This window comes from Athene noctua, chromosome 3 (genome assembly GCF_965140245.1).
Source record: "Athene noctua chromosome 3, bAthNoc1.hap1.1, whole genome shotgun sequence".
Taxonomy (NCBI): domain Eukaryota; kingdom Metazoa; phylum Chordata; class Aves; order Strigiformes; family Strigidae; genus Athene; species Athene noctua.
In genome coordinates, this window is record NC_134039.1 from 33,956,629 (window position 1) to 33,976,389 (window position 19,761).

The 19,761-nt window shown below is 39.3% G+C and overlaps 1 protein-coding gene across 2 annotated transcripts in view; it reads right to left on the reverse strand.

Annotated features, from left to right (window-relative positions):
• Positions 1-19,761, reverse strand: part of ANO4 (anoctamin 4) — a 243,818-nt gene that overhangs the window by 51,011 nt on the left and 173,046 nt on the right. For both annotated transcript variants that reach the window (XM_074902662.1, XM_074902664.1), the window contains 4 exons: positions 18,601-18,732; positions 5,961-6,067; positions 3,973-4,028; positions 3,415-3,536 (listed from right to left, as the gene is read on the reverse strand). In XM_074902662.1, the coding sequence (XP_074758763.1) occupies positions 3,415-3,536; positions 3,973-4,028; positions 5,961-6,067; positions 18,601-18,732 (417 nt within the window). The remainder of the gene's footprint in view (positions 1-3,414; positions 3,537-3,972; positions 4,029-5,960; positions 6,068-18,600; positions 18,733-19,761) is intronic.

Consider the following 19,761-nt stretch of genomic DNA (forward strand, 5'->3'; position numbering starts at 1 on the left):
GCAGACCAAAAAAATGTGATATAGGATTATTCTGTGTTTAATGACCTTCATTATATAATCTTTTGTCTTCAGGATGCCTAGAAGGAAGCTAGAATATAGACAGGTTTGAACTCAAGCCAAGAACCTATCTCTGTTCATGAATCCATTTGTAGGTCAAAACAAAATCCTATACAGAACTTTCCACATCACAGAAACAAGTTGCGAAGGGGCTAGAGCTTTCCAATAGGTGTTTTGGACACATGAATTTGTCCTCTTATGACAGGAGCAATCAGGTGAGAAGGAAGGCTTGACAGGAGATTGAAAGGGAGTTGTCAGTTTGCAAGCAAGTCATTTAATGTAAACGGAGTAGAACGCAAGTTACTCAGGCATTACCTTTGTTTTCAGGTTCATTTAAGTAGCTTTACAATCACTTTATAAATACAGTTTTCTCCCTCCCTTTTTGTCCTGTAAATAACATGCACAAGCAGCAGCAGGAGCAATTTGCGCACAACCTAGAGGGAAGCAGCTATGCATAGAAGCGTGAAGGAGGTGATCTAAAGCCCCTAGGAACCGCTGCAACTGTTTCCATTGACTGACTTGGTCCCAGAGCATATAAATATACTAAGTCCTACCTCTTTCCAATTGTCACCAATTCTAAGGCCTTTAAATTATTCTTGTAAAGTAACTAGGGATAGTGAATTCCAACAGAAGTGTAATTAAAATCATGGTACCACATCTGTTGATTAATAAGAGTGCCTTTGCCACTGTGCCAGGTCTGCACCTTCATACCACCACATGTTTCAAAGCAGAGTGAAAGCAGAATCATGCAACTCCCCGCAAATGACTTTTTCCCTTTTATTTCTAGTGACTAGTATCTCCGTAACAGCTAGCTGGTGAGATTAAATGAAATCTGGGAAGTACCAAATTGACAGCACTGGAGATGTAAGACCTCATTTTAACAGCTAAGTTAAAAAATAAACAAGCACCAAAATAAGAACAACTTCACTTACCATTGTGGCAACTTGACTTTAAGGTGGAAATATAATATTATTAATGAGATAATTATATTATCTACATCTAATTTACTCCTTAGCCTTTCTAAAGCATATAGTAAAGGGGAATATCACCTAGTAGCAGAAAGTTCTGGCCAGATGTATGTGGAAGCATTAACATCCATACACTCCTTTTGTACAAATGGCAACACTACTCCCTTCAAGCACACCCCACATAGCTCTTGGACTGTGAAAAAAAGTACAAAGTTGCTCATGCTGCAGAACTGGTACTAAAAAAGCTTCATTTTAAAGTATGCATGCTGAAATACTTCTGAGTGAAATGACCAACAGGTCTTGCTGGTGTTGTCAGCTCTTCAAGGAAAAATCTCCAGCTCACTAGGCACGTGAACTGCTGAGAGTGGCAGTAGACAGGAAAGGTTTGGCAGGAGCTAAGAAAATGTGAGGGATCTAGCATCTGTGAAGTGAGAATAAAAAGGCATTCCTCCCCTTTTCTGTCATCCCTCCTTCAGTGAATTCATTGTAGCCATAGGTGAGCTCCAGGCAGCAAACAGCCCGCTGGGCTGGGGCTGCAGCTTTGAACCCTGCAGAGCTCAATGGCTACCAAGACTCATGCTGCTGCAAATGCTCAGGGACCCTCACACCTTCTGCCAGCCCCCAGCTCCTTGGGTAAATACCTACTCTGAACCACCACAGGACACCCATGACCTCAGCTAGAGGGTCCACTATTTTGATTCCTTTTTTTCTTTGTGAAACAGCTGTAGAAAAATCTGTGGATGTCACCGCCTTGATGAAAAGCTAAAACATCTTACAGAATCTAAGACATCAAACCCAGACTACTCAAAAAGATTGCCAGCAAGGTTCAGAACAATCATGTGTCTAACATTGTTCATTCTGTTACCATTTATTCTCATACTTAAAAAACCTTCCAGATGCCTGATAGTCCATATTCGTAAACCAGATTAAACCAAAACCCAGATATTGGCTCAACGACACTTTCACAAACAAGACATCTTGATGAAGAACAGTAGCCTTGACCACTATGGACAAATGATTAAAAACATTACAGAGGTAAGCTGTTTATACTGTGACATTAATATTGTATACTTGGAAATTAAAAATAAAAACTTCAGTATAACTGCTGGCTTCTCAGTAAATCAGCAATTTCCAGAGTGTAATTTGAGAAAAATTCCGTATTTCTGTCCAGGCCAGTATATTAAAAAAGAAATAAGCTTCCAGGGTTAAATTATGAAGTACAAATGCATTACTTTGTTTTCTAAAGTATTTTAAAAATTACTTGACTTAGTAAAATTTTTTAATTATATTTCTCTGTGAACTTTTTCTCGATGGAAATTGAACACATCTTGTTTTATGAGATTGATAAGTTTTATATGGCCTTAATCAATAACACTGCCTTGTCTCCAGGGTCACCCTCTACAAATTTTGAGAATCAATAAAAGCAAAGGTTTCTACCAGTTACAGAACTTAAAAAAAAAGGGGAAATTAATCTGTTGGACCAATTGTATGCTCCATATGACCCTTCTCAATACCCAATCTATCAGTATCTTCAGTGATACCAATGCATTTTAAGACTTTATTAATAAACTCTTGTAGCTTCATTTTCCTCTCTTCAAGTAGAAAAAGCCTATTAATATCCAATGATAGTTCTGCCAACATGATCAGTAAAGGTTCTGGCTCTCTCTATATGCATAAAATATATGTAATCCTCTATTAGCACATGCAAGGCTCTTTGAAAACATTATTTAAAAGGGCTATAAGAATTTGGAGCCATGTCTCGGCTTTCTTGGTGTTCTTCTTTCCAGGCTACTTCCAAGATGAATACAAATGTAATGTAGATGTGACTGGGCTGAGTTTAAGGGAGGTGGTACAGGAGAGACTTTAACCCATTACCACGAGTGCTGCTGAGCACAGTAGCACACTCAGTGACTGTGAGCTCTGCGTCATGCCAGCTGTAAGCATCATTAAACTTCATCCAGGGCTCCTTCTGTGTTGCTTTTTGGAAAGAAAGAAGATCCAGTTGATGAGAGCCTGTTTTTCACCAAAGTCATGCTTTGAGGAGGAAGAACTCCTCCAGTGGCTAGACATGCAACCAAGTCTACCCAGCCTCCACAGATTTCTCTCTTCCCTTTTTTCTCTCTTAAATATTCTGAAAATCCTTCATTAGAAGTTATGGTGTCAGGAAACTCTAGAATGAAACTTCCTTCACTTTCAGCTCCTTCTACAAGCTCTTCTACAGATACTTCTTTGAATGTAGTGACACCATGAATGAAATGGATTCCCATGACCTCAGGATCAGTTTTTAAAAAACATATGAATTAACTGAGCTTTTCATGGTTTTGTCAGAGGAGAGATAACCAATGCTCAAAGCAACTATAATGTGACATAATAAAAGCAGGAGACTTACCTCACGAGGTCCAGTGGTTGGTATTTATACCACACTCCCCAGGAAGCCCAGCACTCGTAGAGCAGGTGTCTGTGGTTTTCTGCTCCATGTGTTCTTATTGAATTCTTACTTCTGTAACTTCCCTAAAATACATTTTGTTCAAACTCCATACTCGTGCAACAAAAGCTAAATATTACTTTAAATATTTACATTATTCTTCTTAACAAGATTTGAGATTATTCTTCTTAAGAAATTTATGATAAATTGTGTTCCAAGTCAAAGGCTATAAATTGGAGAATCTCAAAGAGAAAACAACAGCATGGTATTTTTACCCTCTGAAAATATACTGATTTATTAAACCCAAATACTTTTTACAGAACAGATCCAGAACAACTCTCCTTACTCATCTCTTTTTGCAAGAAAAAAAAAGCATTACTAAATGGAAGGGATGTCAGAGGTAGATGCAAAATGCGAAAGAGAGTAATAACATTAATAAGACTGAGAAAAAAATATTACACAATTAAGAATTCATTTTGTGGGAAATGTCTGTTCAAAAAGAAAAAAATCTGAGAAAAATACCTCATGAAGAGGAAATGCAGCTTCATAGGAGCCATTACTGAGCAATCGATTCAGACCTAAGAATCAAACGTATCCAATTATTTACTAATAGAACCAGAAAAACTGCTAAATAAAAAGCAAAACACAAGTCTGAAGCCCACTGACAGTAAAAGATACATGTAAAAAACCTAATCTTTTACAGATTTTGATGAACTAAGATATAATATAAGCAGAAATGTGTTCAAATATTAATCATAATCTATCATTTATTATGATGGAGGCTTAAAGATTCGTTTGCCAAATCCCTCTTTAGCATAAGTTCAGTGAAATTAGGGACCTCACACCAGGACTGAAGCTTGACCCATAAATTATGCTCTAAGGAAGCTATTTAGATGAAAGGCTGTATTTCTTGTGAGCTGAAAACTTCAAGGAAGATCTTTAAATTTTTGAACTGCAGGCCAGTAAAGCAACTGAAACTCTTTAATTTCCATATGATAGCAAGGTTGTAAAATACATTTAGTTTATGTCTTACAAAAGCTGCTTGACTAACAGGTAGAACAGAAACAAGACAGGCTGCAGTAGTACAAGACCAGAAAATATATTTGAACCTGAAGAAAAAGATTATTTGGCACAAAAATATACCCCACTCAGCCAGGCTTTATCCCTCTTTAATGACAGCCTTGAGAGAAATAATGAATGATTGCTGAGATGTGGGCACTTTTCACTTGGTAAGTCACCAAAACAGGACTGAACACCTATCAGGCAATGCAAAACTAAATACTGGCACTAACAACCTGAAGGCATTTGAACCCCATTGACCAAGAGGCAAAGAATCCTGATTCCTTTCCTAATTCACAGGGGAATGATAGCAGCAAGAACACAGCAATGAGAAGTATTAATTCAACATAAACAGCTCTTTCAGTGACTGCATTAGTATCTGCTTGGCAGAATATGCTTTCCTCCAAAGTCTGGCAGAAAAGCAAAACCTGTATACCCCAGCCAGGCTTTGTTCTGCTCAGCGATCAATGAAAGGTTGTGTTCATGGTAGGTACAACACAAGTAGATACGTGAGGAAGCTTGGGCTCTTGAAGCAGGCAAGGACTGCAAGTGTGTGCGCCAAATGCAATGGCTGCATGCACCACATCAGTTCTTCCTTTTCTTCTCTCACTCTGCTCACTTGTCATTGCTCAGAGCTACTACTGCCCTCATCCCAGGAGCTGAGGAAGAAACAAGTGAAGTTCTGGGAAGTTTCTCTACCTCCTGAGGAAGGACAGGGTTTAAGAAGCAGGGAAATGAAACAGGCTGCAGAGTTTTATGGGGATTGAATCTCTGTAACGCCCCAGTTTCTTTCTACGTGACACACAAGCAGTACGTGCTCTGTATCACAAGGCAGAAGAGAGCTATTGCTCATACTCCAGCCCTCCTCTGTCACTGCCTGCTCTCCTGGATGTGCATATTTGTCGCTCCAAAGGTCCACTCCACTCACTATTTGAAAGTGATGCAATAGTTATGCATGGCATCCTTTGCACTGAGGACATTACTGGTGAACTCCCTTTTGACTCACAGCAGCCACAGAGATACAGAACCTTGCATCTCCCTTAGGGATAGACAGGTATCCAGGGAGAAGACCTACAGGCTGGGACGCACAGCAGTACAAATCTTGCCATCCTTCCAAATACATTTTTATGAAGGAGTAAAAGCTTTTCTGCATGAGTCTGCTTCTCCAGGGCCCTTAATCTGTACACATTTCTTGTTTAAATCAGGCTCTTTCCTTTCAGAGGTGATAAATCCCAAGTGGTGACATATGTGCTTGTGAAAGCAGCCTGATATTACAGGGAAATGATCAGGACTTCCAGGGAAAGCCCCTACAACAGCTGTGGGTGAGATGTAAACAGCTCATAACTGAGGTGATTAAAAAGGAAGCAAAAGAGTCCTACCAGCCCAGGCAGACTTCTCTTTCATTGGTGGGATTTAGCACCCATGTTTGAAGGCATGTTGCTCGCACTTACCAATTTTGTTTTTCCCTTCTTCATATTTCACTCTTTGTAAAATATGGTGTACAATTCTACTTCTTGTAGCATTATTGAAGAAAGTATCTTTGTTGTGTATGATGAAGCTATATAAAAATACAAACAGAGGGCATCTCAGGAATATATACTAGCATGTTTAAAGCAAATATTAATCCAGTTACTCTCTATAGCACACTTAAAGATCTACAGTATGTGAGCAAGTACAAGGAAGATTAAAGGACACCAGATTAAGTGAGATGAGTCACCAGACAAGATGATGTCAGTAATAGCATTAATTCCCTAACAGATAATTACATGGAGTAGTTTGGAGAAAGATCAAAGATATTTAAGCATTTATTATGATAAGCATCACTTTTAGATAATTCACGGAAAAATACAAAACACTTGCACCAAAATTTGTAAAAGTATAAGACTTGTAAGCGCAGCTGTAGAAATTCACATTTGATTTCTATTTCAGGCTGCTTTAGTATGCTTTACCATTAAGAGTCAGATGGAAACATCTACTTGGTAAACTACTCTTATTGAAAATCAATTACTGAGTTAGAAATGGAAAATATTACATACTCCTGTGTTTGGTCCTGGAAGCTAAAATAGAGTAGAAAATTAGCTTTCAGAAGCTGCTATGGAGTTATATATGAATATGCAAGTTCAATAGTTTAGACAGAACTGTGATGACTCCAGGAAATTAGAAAAAAAAACAAAAAAGGAGGCCCCAAAATACATTGTATTGATTACATTGGCTGGCATAATTCATTTTATACAGATTTCTTAATTCCAATAAACATACTCAAGGAAATCAGGTTATTTTAGCATAATAACCGGAAAATGAAAACAATATACATGTTTAGAAAGACTGTTTCAACTTGTCAAATACTGCTAAAGAATTCTTACAGTTGTTTGAGGTGTGTAGGGCTTCAGGATAGACTGTGAAAGTGAGTTAGACACTTGAATAAGCAGGTAAATAGATGGAGTTTTTGATTAAGTAGTCCTGTGCAAGTATTGAGGGAACTAAATTTTTTTTTTAAATGAAGTCCTTAGTAACCGACTCTATAGAAAGGTTCACAGAATCACAGAATCATCTAGGTTGGAAAGGACCCTGGAGATCATCTAGTCCAACCGTTCGCCTAGTACAGTTCCCACCTACAGCATATCCTTAAGCTATGTTGACCCGACTCTTAAACACCTCCAGGGATGGGGACTCCACCACTGCCCTGGGCAGCCCATTCCAACGCCCAACAACCCGTTCTGGACAGTAATGCTTCCTAATATCCAGTCTAAACCTTCCATGGCACAACTTGAGGCCACTCCCTCTTGTCCTGTTGCTTTCTACTAGGCTAAAGAGGCTCAAACCCAGCTCTCTGCAACCTCCTTTCAGGTAGCTGTAGAGGGCGATGAGGTCTCCCCTCAGCCTCCTCTTCTCCACACTAAACACCCCCAGTTCCCTCAGCCGCTCCCCGTAGGACCTGTGCTCCAGACCCTGCACCAGCTTCGTTGCCCTTCTCTGGACACGCTTGAGTAATTCGATATCCTTTTTGTAGTGAGGGGCCCAAAACTGAACACAGCCATAGAGGTGCAGCCCCACTAGTGCCGAGTACAGGGGTAAGATCCCTTCCCTGTCCCTGCTGGCCGTGCTATTGCTGACACAAGCCAGGATGCCATTGGCCTTCTTGGCCACCTGGCCACACTGCTGGCTCCTGTTCAGCCAGCTGTCAATCAACCCCCCCAGGTCCCTCTCTGACTGGCAGCTCTCCAGCCACTCCTCCCCAAGCCTGTAGCACTGCTGGGGGTTGTTGTGGCCCAAGGGCAGCCCCCGGCATTTGCCCTCATTGAAACTCCTCCAGTTGGCCTCAGCCCATGGCTCCAGCCTGTCCAGGTCTCTCTGCAGAGCCTCCCTACCCTCGAGCAGATCAACACTCCTACCCAACTTGGGGTCACCTGCAAACTGACTGAGGGTGCACTCGATCCCCTCATCTAGATCATCAATAAAGATGTTAAACAGGAGTGGCCCCAAAACAGAGCCACTCGTGACCGGCCCTCAACCAGATTTAACTCCGTTCACCACAACTCTTTGGGCCGGGCCATCCAGCCAGTTTTTTACCTATCAAAGCGTGTGGCCATCCAAGCCTCGAGCAGCCAGTTTCACCAGGAGAATGCTGTGGGAAACGGTGTCAAAAGCCTTGTTAAAGTCAAGGTAAACAACATCCACAGCCTTTCCCTCATCCAATAAGCAGATTGCCCTGTTGTAGAAGGAGATCAGGTTTGTCAAGCAGGACCTGCCTTTCATAAACCCATGCTGACTGGGCCCAAGCATCTGGTTGTCCCTCATGTGTTGCATGATGGTGTTTAGGATGAGCTGCTCCATCATCTTTCTGGGCACCGAAGTCAAGGTGACAGGCCTGTAATTTCCCGGATCATCCTTCCGACCCTTCTTACAGATGGGCGTCACACTGGCCGATTTCCAATCTGTTGAGACCTCCCCGGTCATCCAGGACTGCTGGTAAATAATAGAAAGTGGCCTGGCGAGCACCCCAGCCAGCTCCTTCAGCACTCTCGGGTGTATCCCGTCTGGTCCCACAGACTTGTGTGTGTCTGTGTGATGCAGCAGGTCACTGACTGTCTCCTGGACTGTGGCGGCGGCGTTCTCTCAGTCTCTGTATTCAGGCTGTGGAGACTGGATTTCATCAGTACAACTAATCTTGTTATTAAAGACTGAGGCAAAGAAGGTATTAAGCACCTCAGTCTTCTCTTCATCACTTGTTACCGTATTTTCTCCTGCATCTAGCAGGGGATGGAGACTATCCCTGGACTTTCTTTTGCTACTGACATAGAAACTTTTCTTGTTATCCTTGATTGCAGAGGCCAAATTAATTTCCAGTTGGGCTTTAGACCTTCTGATTTCCACCCTGCATAGCCTCACAGCCTCTTTGTAATCTCTGTGTGTGGCTAGCCCCTTCTTCCAAAGGCTGTAAACTCTCCTTTTCTCCCTGAGTTGCAGCCAAAGCTCCCTGTTCAGCCAGGGTGGTCTTCTCTGGCGTTGGCTTCTCTTAAGAGCACCTGGGGACCGCCTGCTCCTGAGCCATTAACACTTCCTTCTTAAAGAGTGCCCAGCCTTCCTGGGCCCCTGTACCCTTCAGGAGAGTCTCCCAGGGGATCCTTTCAAGCAGGTGCCTAAACAAGACAAAGTCAGACCTTCTGAAGTCCAGGATGTCAGTCCTGCCTAGTTCTCTCCTGGCCTCTCTAAGAATAGAGAACTCTATTTAATTTCATGATCTCTGTGCCCTAGTCGGCCTCCAACCTCCACATCATCCACCAGTCCTTCTCTCTTCACAAAGAGGAGATGCAGCAGGGCACCTTCTCTGGTCGGTTCACTCACCAGTTGCGTTAGGAAGTTATCTCCCACATATTCTAGGAATCTCCAGGACTGGTCTCATTCTGCTGTGTTGTGTTTCCAGCAGATGTCTGGGAAGTTAAAGTCACCCACAAGAACAAGGGCAAGCAATTTCACCTAAGTGCCTATAAAATATCTCATCCACCTCTCTGTCCTGGTTGGGTGGCCTGTAGTAGACTCCTACTACAACATATGCCCTGTTGGCCTTCCCCCTGATTCTAATGCAAAGACACTCCACCCTGTCTTCACTACACTTGTGTTCAAAGCAATCATAACAGTCCCTAACATACAGAGCCACCCCACCGCCTCTTCTCCCTTGTCTGTCCCTCCTAAAGAGCTTGTAACCATCAATTGGCACGCCACAGTCATGGGAGACATCCCACCATGTTCCTGTAATAGCAACAACATTGCAATTTTCCGGTTTCATCATGGCTACAAGCTCCTCCTGTTTGTTACCCATACTGTGTGCATTGGTATACATGCACTTCAGACGGGCCGATGTTTTGCCCCCTTCCCGCTTCAAATCTAGTTTAAAGCTCTGTCAATGAGCCCATCTTTTTAAAAATGCTTTAGATAGGAAGTAAGATTGTTTTCTTTCTCTGTGTTGGTGAAGAGCTAGAGAATTGAATAAACTGATAAATAAAATGGTAAAATCATACAGATGTCACAGAGAGACCAGCCTGTAGGACTGCACACTAGACAAATATGACTTTAACAGAGATCACCGTAATAGGGAGCTTGGCATGGATTTATGTCACCTTCCCTTCTGCACAACATGGGATCTACTGCTCAGTTTTCCCCTCAGGTAATTTTACCCAAATGAAACACCAACTTTTTCAGAAAGAATTTTTACATATGGAGAATCATACATGGCTTTCCACCTCCACAGTCATTTGGAAAAACAACTTCTGGACTTCGGGGACTCCATATGCTCCCTCTTTATTATCAAAATTCTCTGGCAAATTTTCCATACAAGACAATCTCTAAGTTCCTTATGTTTGTCTTCAAAGGCAGATAGAAAAAAATATTCCCAAAGTAAATTGTCTTTTAAGACAATTTGCTCCAAAAGCACCATATAGTTTTTCTTGACAAGTAGGTTAATAGTTTTTCTGCATTTAGTCACTTCTATTTTCATGAGTTATGAATGAAAAAGGGCAAAAAATAAATATTATGTAATCGTAAAAAAGAAATACTCGTTTAAGCAAACACTTTAGTAATTTGCATTCATTTGTAAACTTCGCAACTATGTGTTAATAGCTTTTGATCTCACGTGGCTGAGAAGGAACAACACAGATGTGTCTGTGAAGATGTTTACACCTCAGTATAATAAGAACTCTGCCATGAAGAACTCTGCCTGTTCCAGAACTAGCTGAAGCAGTCCTAAAACATGTGTGAGTATAAGAGCTGCCCATCCTTGTGCCAGTAAAAGGCATCTAAGGGCAGAAGGGGGAGAGGAGAAGGAGAACTCACCATGACTAGAATAGGCCAAAAACATGTTCTTCACTGTTTTCCAACATTACTCATGGAGACATGGATGCAGAAGAGATGCTAGAGTTTACCAAAGGTGAAAAAAAGTGTCAAAATGGGCCCTCTGGATGTCCTGGATTATCCGTAACAGTATCATTGTTTTGGGATGGAATTGCATGTTGTAAAGTTTTAAAATAATCCTCACCTATTTCTGAATATAAAAACCACACCGGTTTTTTCTTTTGTTTAACTCAAATATGCAGATAATTTGTGAAATTGTCTGTAGAGTAGCCCCAGAAAGAGCAGTATCACCATAACCAGGGAGGCAGGGAGTTCTGGCACAGGAAACAAAAATAGGCAGACATGAGTGGCATTCAAAGGTTGAGAATATCTCACGTAGTTTTAACTATGTGTTACAACACCCCAGTTAGAGGTTGACATAAAATAGGACAATGCCAGGGAGGTTTCAATTTACTGCAAAAATCCCAGGAGCTGGGATTGTCAGGTAAGAATCATGCAGTTCAGTGTAGGACTTACTCCTTTCTACCACCACCCTTCCCTCCCATGCTTTATGGACATCTCCTCCTCCAAAATTTTTGTGCTCCAGGTTGTCTTCTTTCTGAATGTGGGTGGCAAATCCATATTCACAGAATAGCCATCAAGGCTATTTCATGGTCTACAGCATCCAGCGACGAATTCAGAGGAAAAAGACTTTCTCATTCTATGGAGGATCTCACCTCTCAAATTTCAGTTCACAGGGGCCAGAGCTGAAGACTTTTCCAAACTAGGTGTAGATAAACATTAATCAGACATTAGAGACCTATGAACTGCATAAGGCAGAGGCTTCCTAGAGAGTTTTTTAATCCTTGTTACTTTCAGAGGGAACAGTTTCCTCATCAGTTCTGTTTATATTGCCATCGTTAGAATTTCAATATGCGCAAGGGTTTGAATATTCATAAGAGCAACACAACTTGTTTTCAGGCTCAGTAAGAGTTTAGGCTTTATTTAGGAGACAGTCCATTGAAGGTTTTGATTATTTTGTTACTTCATTTGTAAGATAAAAAATAAGTAAGGATTAATACACTATTATTTTTATTACCTGTGAAGTTAATGTATAGGTAGATAAGCAAGTCAGTGATTTGTTCCACAACAGTAATAACCATTAGCCTGGTCCTGTAAGTCTTATTTGTGTGAGCTGTTCTTACTCAAAAGGAAAATCCCAATGAAGATAATGAGAGCACTGCTGGCAGGAAAGGTTCCAGAGTTGATCCTTAATTAAAGTCCCTTTAAAAAGTGTCATTGTAAAAATATTGCTCTTACATTCATACTGTAAGTGACACAAAAAGTCAGTGAAGGTTAATTGCTTTGAAATTATATTTGTAGCTTTCTTAATTAAACTCTGAACTGGAGATTTCAAACTATCTTTCCATGGATAACAAAGTGCAGCAAAGCTAACTGTTGTCTGAAGAAGGCCCTCAAATTAATAAAAATTCAACCAAGAACAAACTGCCAATTAATCCTGTTCATGCATCCTCTCGCAATTTTGCAGGTTGTACAAACCCTTGGTGGGTAAATGTAGCTCTTGAATCTTTGTCAAGGCCCATTAAAAAAAAAAAAAAAGGGTTTTACTTTTGAAGTTATTTTGGAGAAGTGAAAGGCAGGAAAAGGTTATTTTCTGCTGTACTGTTCAGCTGCAGGCTGAACACCCATTGTCTGGTTACAAAGCTACAAAGTGAGTATGTATGCATGCACGTATCAATGTTCACTCTTCCTCCATAGGATCCCCAGACACTGAAACATTTGATGTCTTACATTCACCATACCAAAAGGTATGTTCCAAGCAAATGCCTACTGCTGGAAGCAGTACATACTAAAACACAGATATTATCCAAAGTAGTAACCACTATATGAGAAGTGTATTCTTTAGTACAGGAAAAATCCCCAAGTGACTGCACTCCCAGGTAGCTAGATGTTGTTGGCTGAGGCAACAGCAGGTTTTTACCTCATTTAATATCAGAGAAAGAAAATCATCGTCTGTAATAGAAACAAGATGAGCCTGCAGTATTCCAGTGAGAATATTACCACATACCTGTGTAGTTAATTTGACTGAAAATGGGTATATTATTATCACTTCCTGTTTGTTTTCATTTTGCCTAACTTGTAAGGCGGCAGCTTTTTTGTTTATCTAAAAGAAAATATTTATTAATGGTTAGGAGGGACTTCTCGCATCATGTGCCTAAGAGAGGATCACTTTGGGATGAAGAATGTATTAGTGGCTTTGTCTGTTTCAGATTTGGCACATCACAGCCTCAAAACTGCTAAATAGTCATGAAAGTGCTAAATCTCTCCTCTACCTTCCTTTGCCCTTCCCCCCAAATCACCCTGCCACCCCAGTCACTTCTTAATTTAAATTGGTTCACTCAGGAATATTAATCTGAGATAGAATGAGCTTTATGTATTTTTCAGGGATACCCTGTTTCATTCAGTTTGCCAGGCAAAAATCCAGAAACAGAGAGAATTTAAAAAACCCATTACAGGGTGTTTCCAAGTTTGGCTGCACAAAATTTTGCTTAAGAGCAGGAATATTTATGATTCCCTGCTTATAAAAAGCCATTTATAAATTTATATTATACTGTAGATGTATTTAAACACAAGAACGACTATCCTGGTTCAAAACAAGTAAGTATCCATGCAACCCTGTGCCTCATCTCCAGTGGTAGCAGCTCCCTGACCCATCCATGATCTTGAGGTGAAGCAGCTCAGGGGGGACACAGGCACAGACCATCTTAGTAAGGATGAGATATATTAGGGATAATCTGAGCATCAGAGAAATTTTAAAATGTAGCTCCACCTTGAGAGATGCGTATCTTGCAAATCTGACAAAGATACAGGACATCTTGTCCTGCACCACAAGGGAACATAGTACAAACGAGAATAACTTCATTAATCTCTGGTATGCAGGGCCATTTTTCTTTAATTAATCCAGATACTGTCCCAGTCATGTAATTTTTTAATCTAATTTTCACTGAAGTAATACTTATTTATTTTTGAGGGGTTTATTCAATTATTTATTAGATTAATATTTAACCAGAGAGTTTATTGCCTTTGGAAGAAAAAAACCAGGGGAAAATAGCTCCTGATAAAGTTTGAAATCTCTAAACGGCAATTAAAAGCATTTTCCTAGCTAGTATACAACTATCTAAGAAACTGCAGCTAATTACTACTGTTATGACTCCTGACTGACTAGCAGCTCACTACATAAAATAACTAAGATGTAGTAGAAAAATAACTAATTATCATCAAGTCTGATGGAAAACATTTTTCACATATTGTGAACTGTACATTCTTATAACTGATAATTTTCAGAATAAATGCTTTGGCATAAATAAAGCCGTTCCCAAGCTGTGACTGCAGAAGAGAGATACTACTCAGAAGTCGATCTTGAAAATTATCATTTTGCATTCCACACAATTCCAGAAAATTAAAAAAAAAATGCTTGTCTCAGAGAGGCAGAGCTTCTTTCCTCCAAAAGAAGATTTCCTATTACTTAGGAAATATGATGAATTTTGGTCTAATTGTACTGACAATTTTGTGATATACCCTATAAGGTATACCATAATCCCTTTAGAAGAAAACTTGAAGCAATGATACAAAAGTTATAGGCACATCTTACAAATGTGATTCTTTCATTTTCTTCTTTGTCTGTTTCAGAGGGGAGGCAGATGGTTAGCTGTGTCTCTTAAAACAATTTTACTTATTTTTCCTGAAAGCAAGCATTTCTCCACATTGGGTCTTTTCCATCTGAATAAGAAAGAAAAATTCAAGAAAGGAAACGACCATCAACTTGACCTACATGCTCACTGTACATGAATATTTTAAAAATATTAATTCCTATTGAAAAAAGGTCTGATCAGGCCTTACTGGTTTTGGTCTTAACTATTTGCCTCCACAGACTCTATATGGTAAGCATAGTCAGTCATCTGTCTTTCCATGTTTTTAAAAGCAGCTATCACAAATGAAGACTGTACTCAGACCACGTTACAAACATCAGCTCTATCAGACGGGAAATCTGGATGTGAAAACTGTGGCTGGATCAAAAAAGATAAACTGTCTGTTCTTTGATGAGGTGAAAAAACATCTGATGCTATGAAGAAAGGAATAAAAAAGGAGTTCCAGACCCAAACTGCAATATTTCAATATTTGGAGAAACATCAAACATGGACAAGCTCAAATTAATATTTAAGGAACAACATTTTAGAAAATTAAAAGCATGTAACAGCAGGAAAGCAGGAAGAATTCTGCAACGTCCAGGTATGGTGTGTGGCAAAATATACAGTGAGAACATGGAGAACTTATCTGAAAGCTCAGTATATGGAGATGTATATGTCCAAGATGGTTGTATTTGTGAATGATTTACTACATGGCCATTAAGCAATTGTTCAGCATGTCTTGGATAAACATTGATTTATGACAACACATAAATCCTTGATATATTCAACTGGCAAAAGTACATCTCCTGCTCTCCAGAAATACTTGTACAATAGCCAGAAAAATCCTTGTTAGTGTAATTAAAAGACCGATTATATGGTTTAGACTCCTGTGGCTATTTGTTAAAGAACAGTTTAATGTACTTCCCACTCTTCTTCTCAGTTAGGATACCAGATTTGCAAGAAAATTTTATCTTTTATATTATAAACTTGAAAATCAGAATCTATACATAAGATCTGATAAAAAGCAGACACTAGTGACATTTTTCAGCTACCACCTTAACACAGTGCACAAGGACTGAAAGCCTTACATTTATTATTATTCTCCAAGGGCTTCAAGAACTCAATATGTTACAAGCTTTTTATATCCTCAAAAAATGGCCCTGTGTTGGTTGAAAGTCTTAAACAACACAGAGGTCAGCCAGCTGAGCACTGATGTGGTACTGGGACCCTCTCTGTCCTGTGAATGTTCTGTCGGAATCAGTTTCAGCACAACTGTGTGATGGAAGGGGATGCAGAGTCACATCTAAAAGCCAGGAGTAGGGAAGACACTGTCACTGTTATTCCCATCTACAAGATGATGTACTTGCTGGAGACAATGTGAACTTCACAAGTATTATTTATAATATTTATAAATTATCCATTATAACTGCATTGTAATGGCAATATGGTATGGGAAGAGCACTTTATCAAAACCTTAACTACACCAAATATGAAAATGCATGGTCTTTTCTTACCACTGACAAACTGCAAGCTAAATTATCATAACATTATTGTAGATGGCAGTTGTTAATTTCTGCAGCTCAAGAATTTCAGTAACTATTTATCTTCACATTCCTAAAACACTATTGTGGGTCTCTGGGTTAGAAATTTAAATAAAAGCCCTGACAGTTTTTTTAAAAAATTATATTCAATAAGTAACTTTTTTACTCCTTAAAAAGTAAGATCTTATGTAATACAACAGTGACAACTGAAAACCTGAAGCTTTAATCTAATATGGAGGCAGGGTTGTATCAGCTTTGGAGCATTTTTGTGTTACTGTTCTGAGTAGGTGACAATTATCAGTGCTGCCCTTGTGAAGATTACTACACTTAGCAGTGGGTAGAGGTGAAAGAGAAGTAATTTTCTTAGTGATCAAACCCTCATCTGGCTCAAACACTCAGACAAAAGAAGGGGCAAGTCACATTATTTGCTATATCAGTTAATATGTGTTGGGAAAAACATTAAAAAAAAAATCATTTCTACTCATACTTTCCCCATGTTTGGGGATAGGTGGGTATCTTTACTACTGGCTTTAATACAGGTCTTTCAACAGAATGTTTATGTACTTCTTGGAAGAAGCAGCAATTTGCACAAAGTAAGCAGCAATTTGTACAAAGTAAGTGAAGCCCAACATAATACACTTCTTGACTGTTAACTGACACTGAAAAAAAATCACTGTTTTTAACTCTACATTTCCAATTATTTAATACTCACACTCCACAATCAAAGATTAAAAGCGCATACTAAAGATGTTCCTGAAATGCTCTGCTTACCAACATATGCTGAAATTTTTGGAACAATTAAAACGCCTGCATGCAACTCACTAGATGAGTTTGAACAAGTCATTATATTGAACAAGACATTATATTTCAAAATTCTAGTGAAGCAGAATAAGACAGACACAGCTAACAGGCTGGAGCTTGATGGGAGTACAAGAACCCTGTCAGAGCCAGCACTTTTGGGAGAAGGAGGGCAGCTGAACCAGCATTTTATCAGTCACCACACAAAAGGAAAGGAAGACTATACAGAAAGCAAAGCAGAAAATGTCATGTCTGATGGGGAGTAGAGCTTCAAAGTCTGCAGTGATACAAAAGAAGTACCAAACAACAGCAGGAGCATTAATGAAACTAACACAGTTTTTAATAAATCCCCCCTGCTGGTTTACCAATGCAAACATGAGCAAGGCAGAAGAATGAAAAAAATACTCTGGTTCATATATGCCAATTCTCCCTCCAGGCACAAATAACCCTTTCTTATGTGTTGTAATTTTAAGGGAAGTTAATGTTACTATTAATAAAATTATCAACCCAGATGTCCCAGTTCATTCAGTTTTGAACTAATTTGCACCTACTCTTCCTCTTGCAGGGCACAATAACTGACCCATCTTTTTGCTCAAGTATCAGAAGACTCTCTACTCTGAACCTGATGACTATTCAGGGCACAGACATTTAGTGGAGATAACCCTGGCTTGTGACTTGCATTAGGAAGAGACTTCTACTGAAATTTCCCTGGAGATCTGCACCTGCTCTTGTTTTTCTGCTGTATTTGGAAAGTCACTACTTATGGCAGAGGAGGTCTATTTTATTCATTCCTATTGTAGCTAATAAATCCAATCCCTGAAAAATTGTTCCAAGTGAGGCATTTAAGAGCACTGCATCAACTGGGCTTCTCCCTGGATAAAATCAAATATTTCAGATTTTTATACTTGGAGCTGTCTTGAAATCATTCTGTGTCTTCTGTTAGTACCCTGGTCACTGCTGTCTATTTGTGATTTTGTTCTCAGTCAGTCAATTATTGTTTCCGATATCACTAACCACCAATAAGACACCCTCTTTCCTCAAAATTTGACAGCCCTGAAAATCAACATGGGATCTGAAGGTCATGTGGGGCTTTTTCTGTTTAGTGTTTTGCAAGCGAATAAAGGCTTCTTCTAGGAGCCAAATGATTTCTCTAGTGACACTGGTGCAACACTGGTGCCATTGGTATGCTTGGCATTTTTAAGCAGTTTTGTTTCCATAAAAATAAAAAACATAGGAATACAAACAAAACTACATTCTCTGCTTTCCTGTTTGTTCTACAGTCGTAACTAGGAATGAAACACAGTATCAGTGTATTTTGAGCATCAGTGTTAGAAGGGCTAATTTTTATTATGCTGAGGACATAGAAATGTTGAAAAAGAAGTTTTAATCACATCTTTAAGAGACAAAGAACAACTGCAATTCTGACCCAAGAGAGAATTAGCTATTTAACTACTTTAGGGATGTAATTGAAATTCCAGCTAATTAAAATGAACTTTTCCATTGATTTCCTTTAGCTTTGAGCTGGACCTTTATCAGAAATGTAGACAAACTTTATGCTCTTCTCTCAGAACTCTCTCTCTGTCCCCTTTTTTGTGACAAAGAACTAATCTGAAGGCACTAGTCTTTAAGACATGAACTAAGAAATTGATTTTTTCCTAAGTGAATCCAGAAATAAATGTTTTCATCTTGTAATTAAGATACAAAAAAATACTCACTGATGGATTCTTTGTTGGCTGAATGGAGCAGTATAGCAGTCATTCTCCTCCAGATCTGGCAGTGTCTCCTTGTCCAGTTTCATTGGCTTTCTAGGTAACCATCCTCGAAACCTGCTTATTTGTTTCTCGATCCTGCAGCACATGAGAAGCGTGAGCATTTGAGATAGTACTTTTTCATTACATTACAGAACACTTGCAAAGAACACATGCTGATAAACTAGGCCACTTAATATTTACAACTAGAAAAGATGCAAAGTCTTTTGACTTTTTCAAGGCAGACCAAATTATACATGCTGAAACTGATTATTAATAACCAGCTTTCAGCAGAGGAACCTCTTATTTTGTCTCAGCAGAAAAGCAATGCTGATGGTACACACTGCTATAAATCTTGTTAAGCCCAGTAAGCTTTTGTCAACTCTCTAAACCTTTGTTTCTCAGCATTTCAGTTAGTTTAAATTTCAGGCTTAACTGACACATTACACTTTGGACATATAAACATTAGAACAGCAGAGACTGTGATGGAGAGCTTTGGCAGCTAAACCTCAGCAAGTTGCATCCCTTTACTGCTCTCTGTATGGATTCTTACCTCACAACTGATGCTATAAAAACCAGGCTAGTTTGTTCATTTGGTTCAATTGTAATGTCTTGCAATACTACAACCTCTACGAAACCAGAATACTCAGTGTATAGATTAACAGGTGACTGCCACAGATTCTTGCATTTAGAAGGCGAAAGCAAACTAAGATCAAGCTGGAGAAAGAGCAGATTTAACTGCAGGCGTGCTTATGCAAAGATGTACAGCGAAATGAAGGGAAAGGGAAGAATCAGAACTGATTGGAGAAGACAATCTAAACCAAATTCAAATCCAAACTAAAGTGTTATAATGAAAAACACATAAGAAAGATGATATATGAATGCACAATGAGGTCTACTCTCTCAGAAGTTCTTAACACCTTCAAGTCCTAATCAGTGATCCCTGCCTGCAAAAATCATAGGCTAAAAATTAAGGACTATGCACATACTTCAGTTACTGGATGAATCTTTGCAGTAGTGGAACTAAAGGGCATGACTTGACATACTTTGATCTTTAAGTCCAGTTCTGGATGAAGCTCTGTTCTTTTAATATAAGTCTTTTAGCAGAAGCCAGCACATTAATTCTAA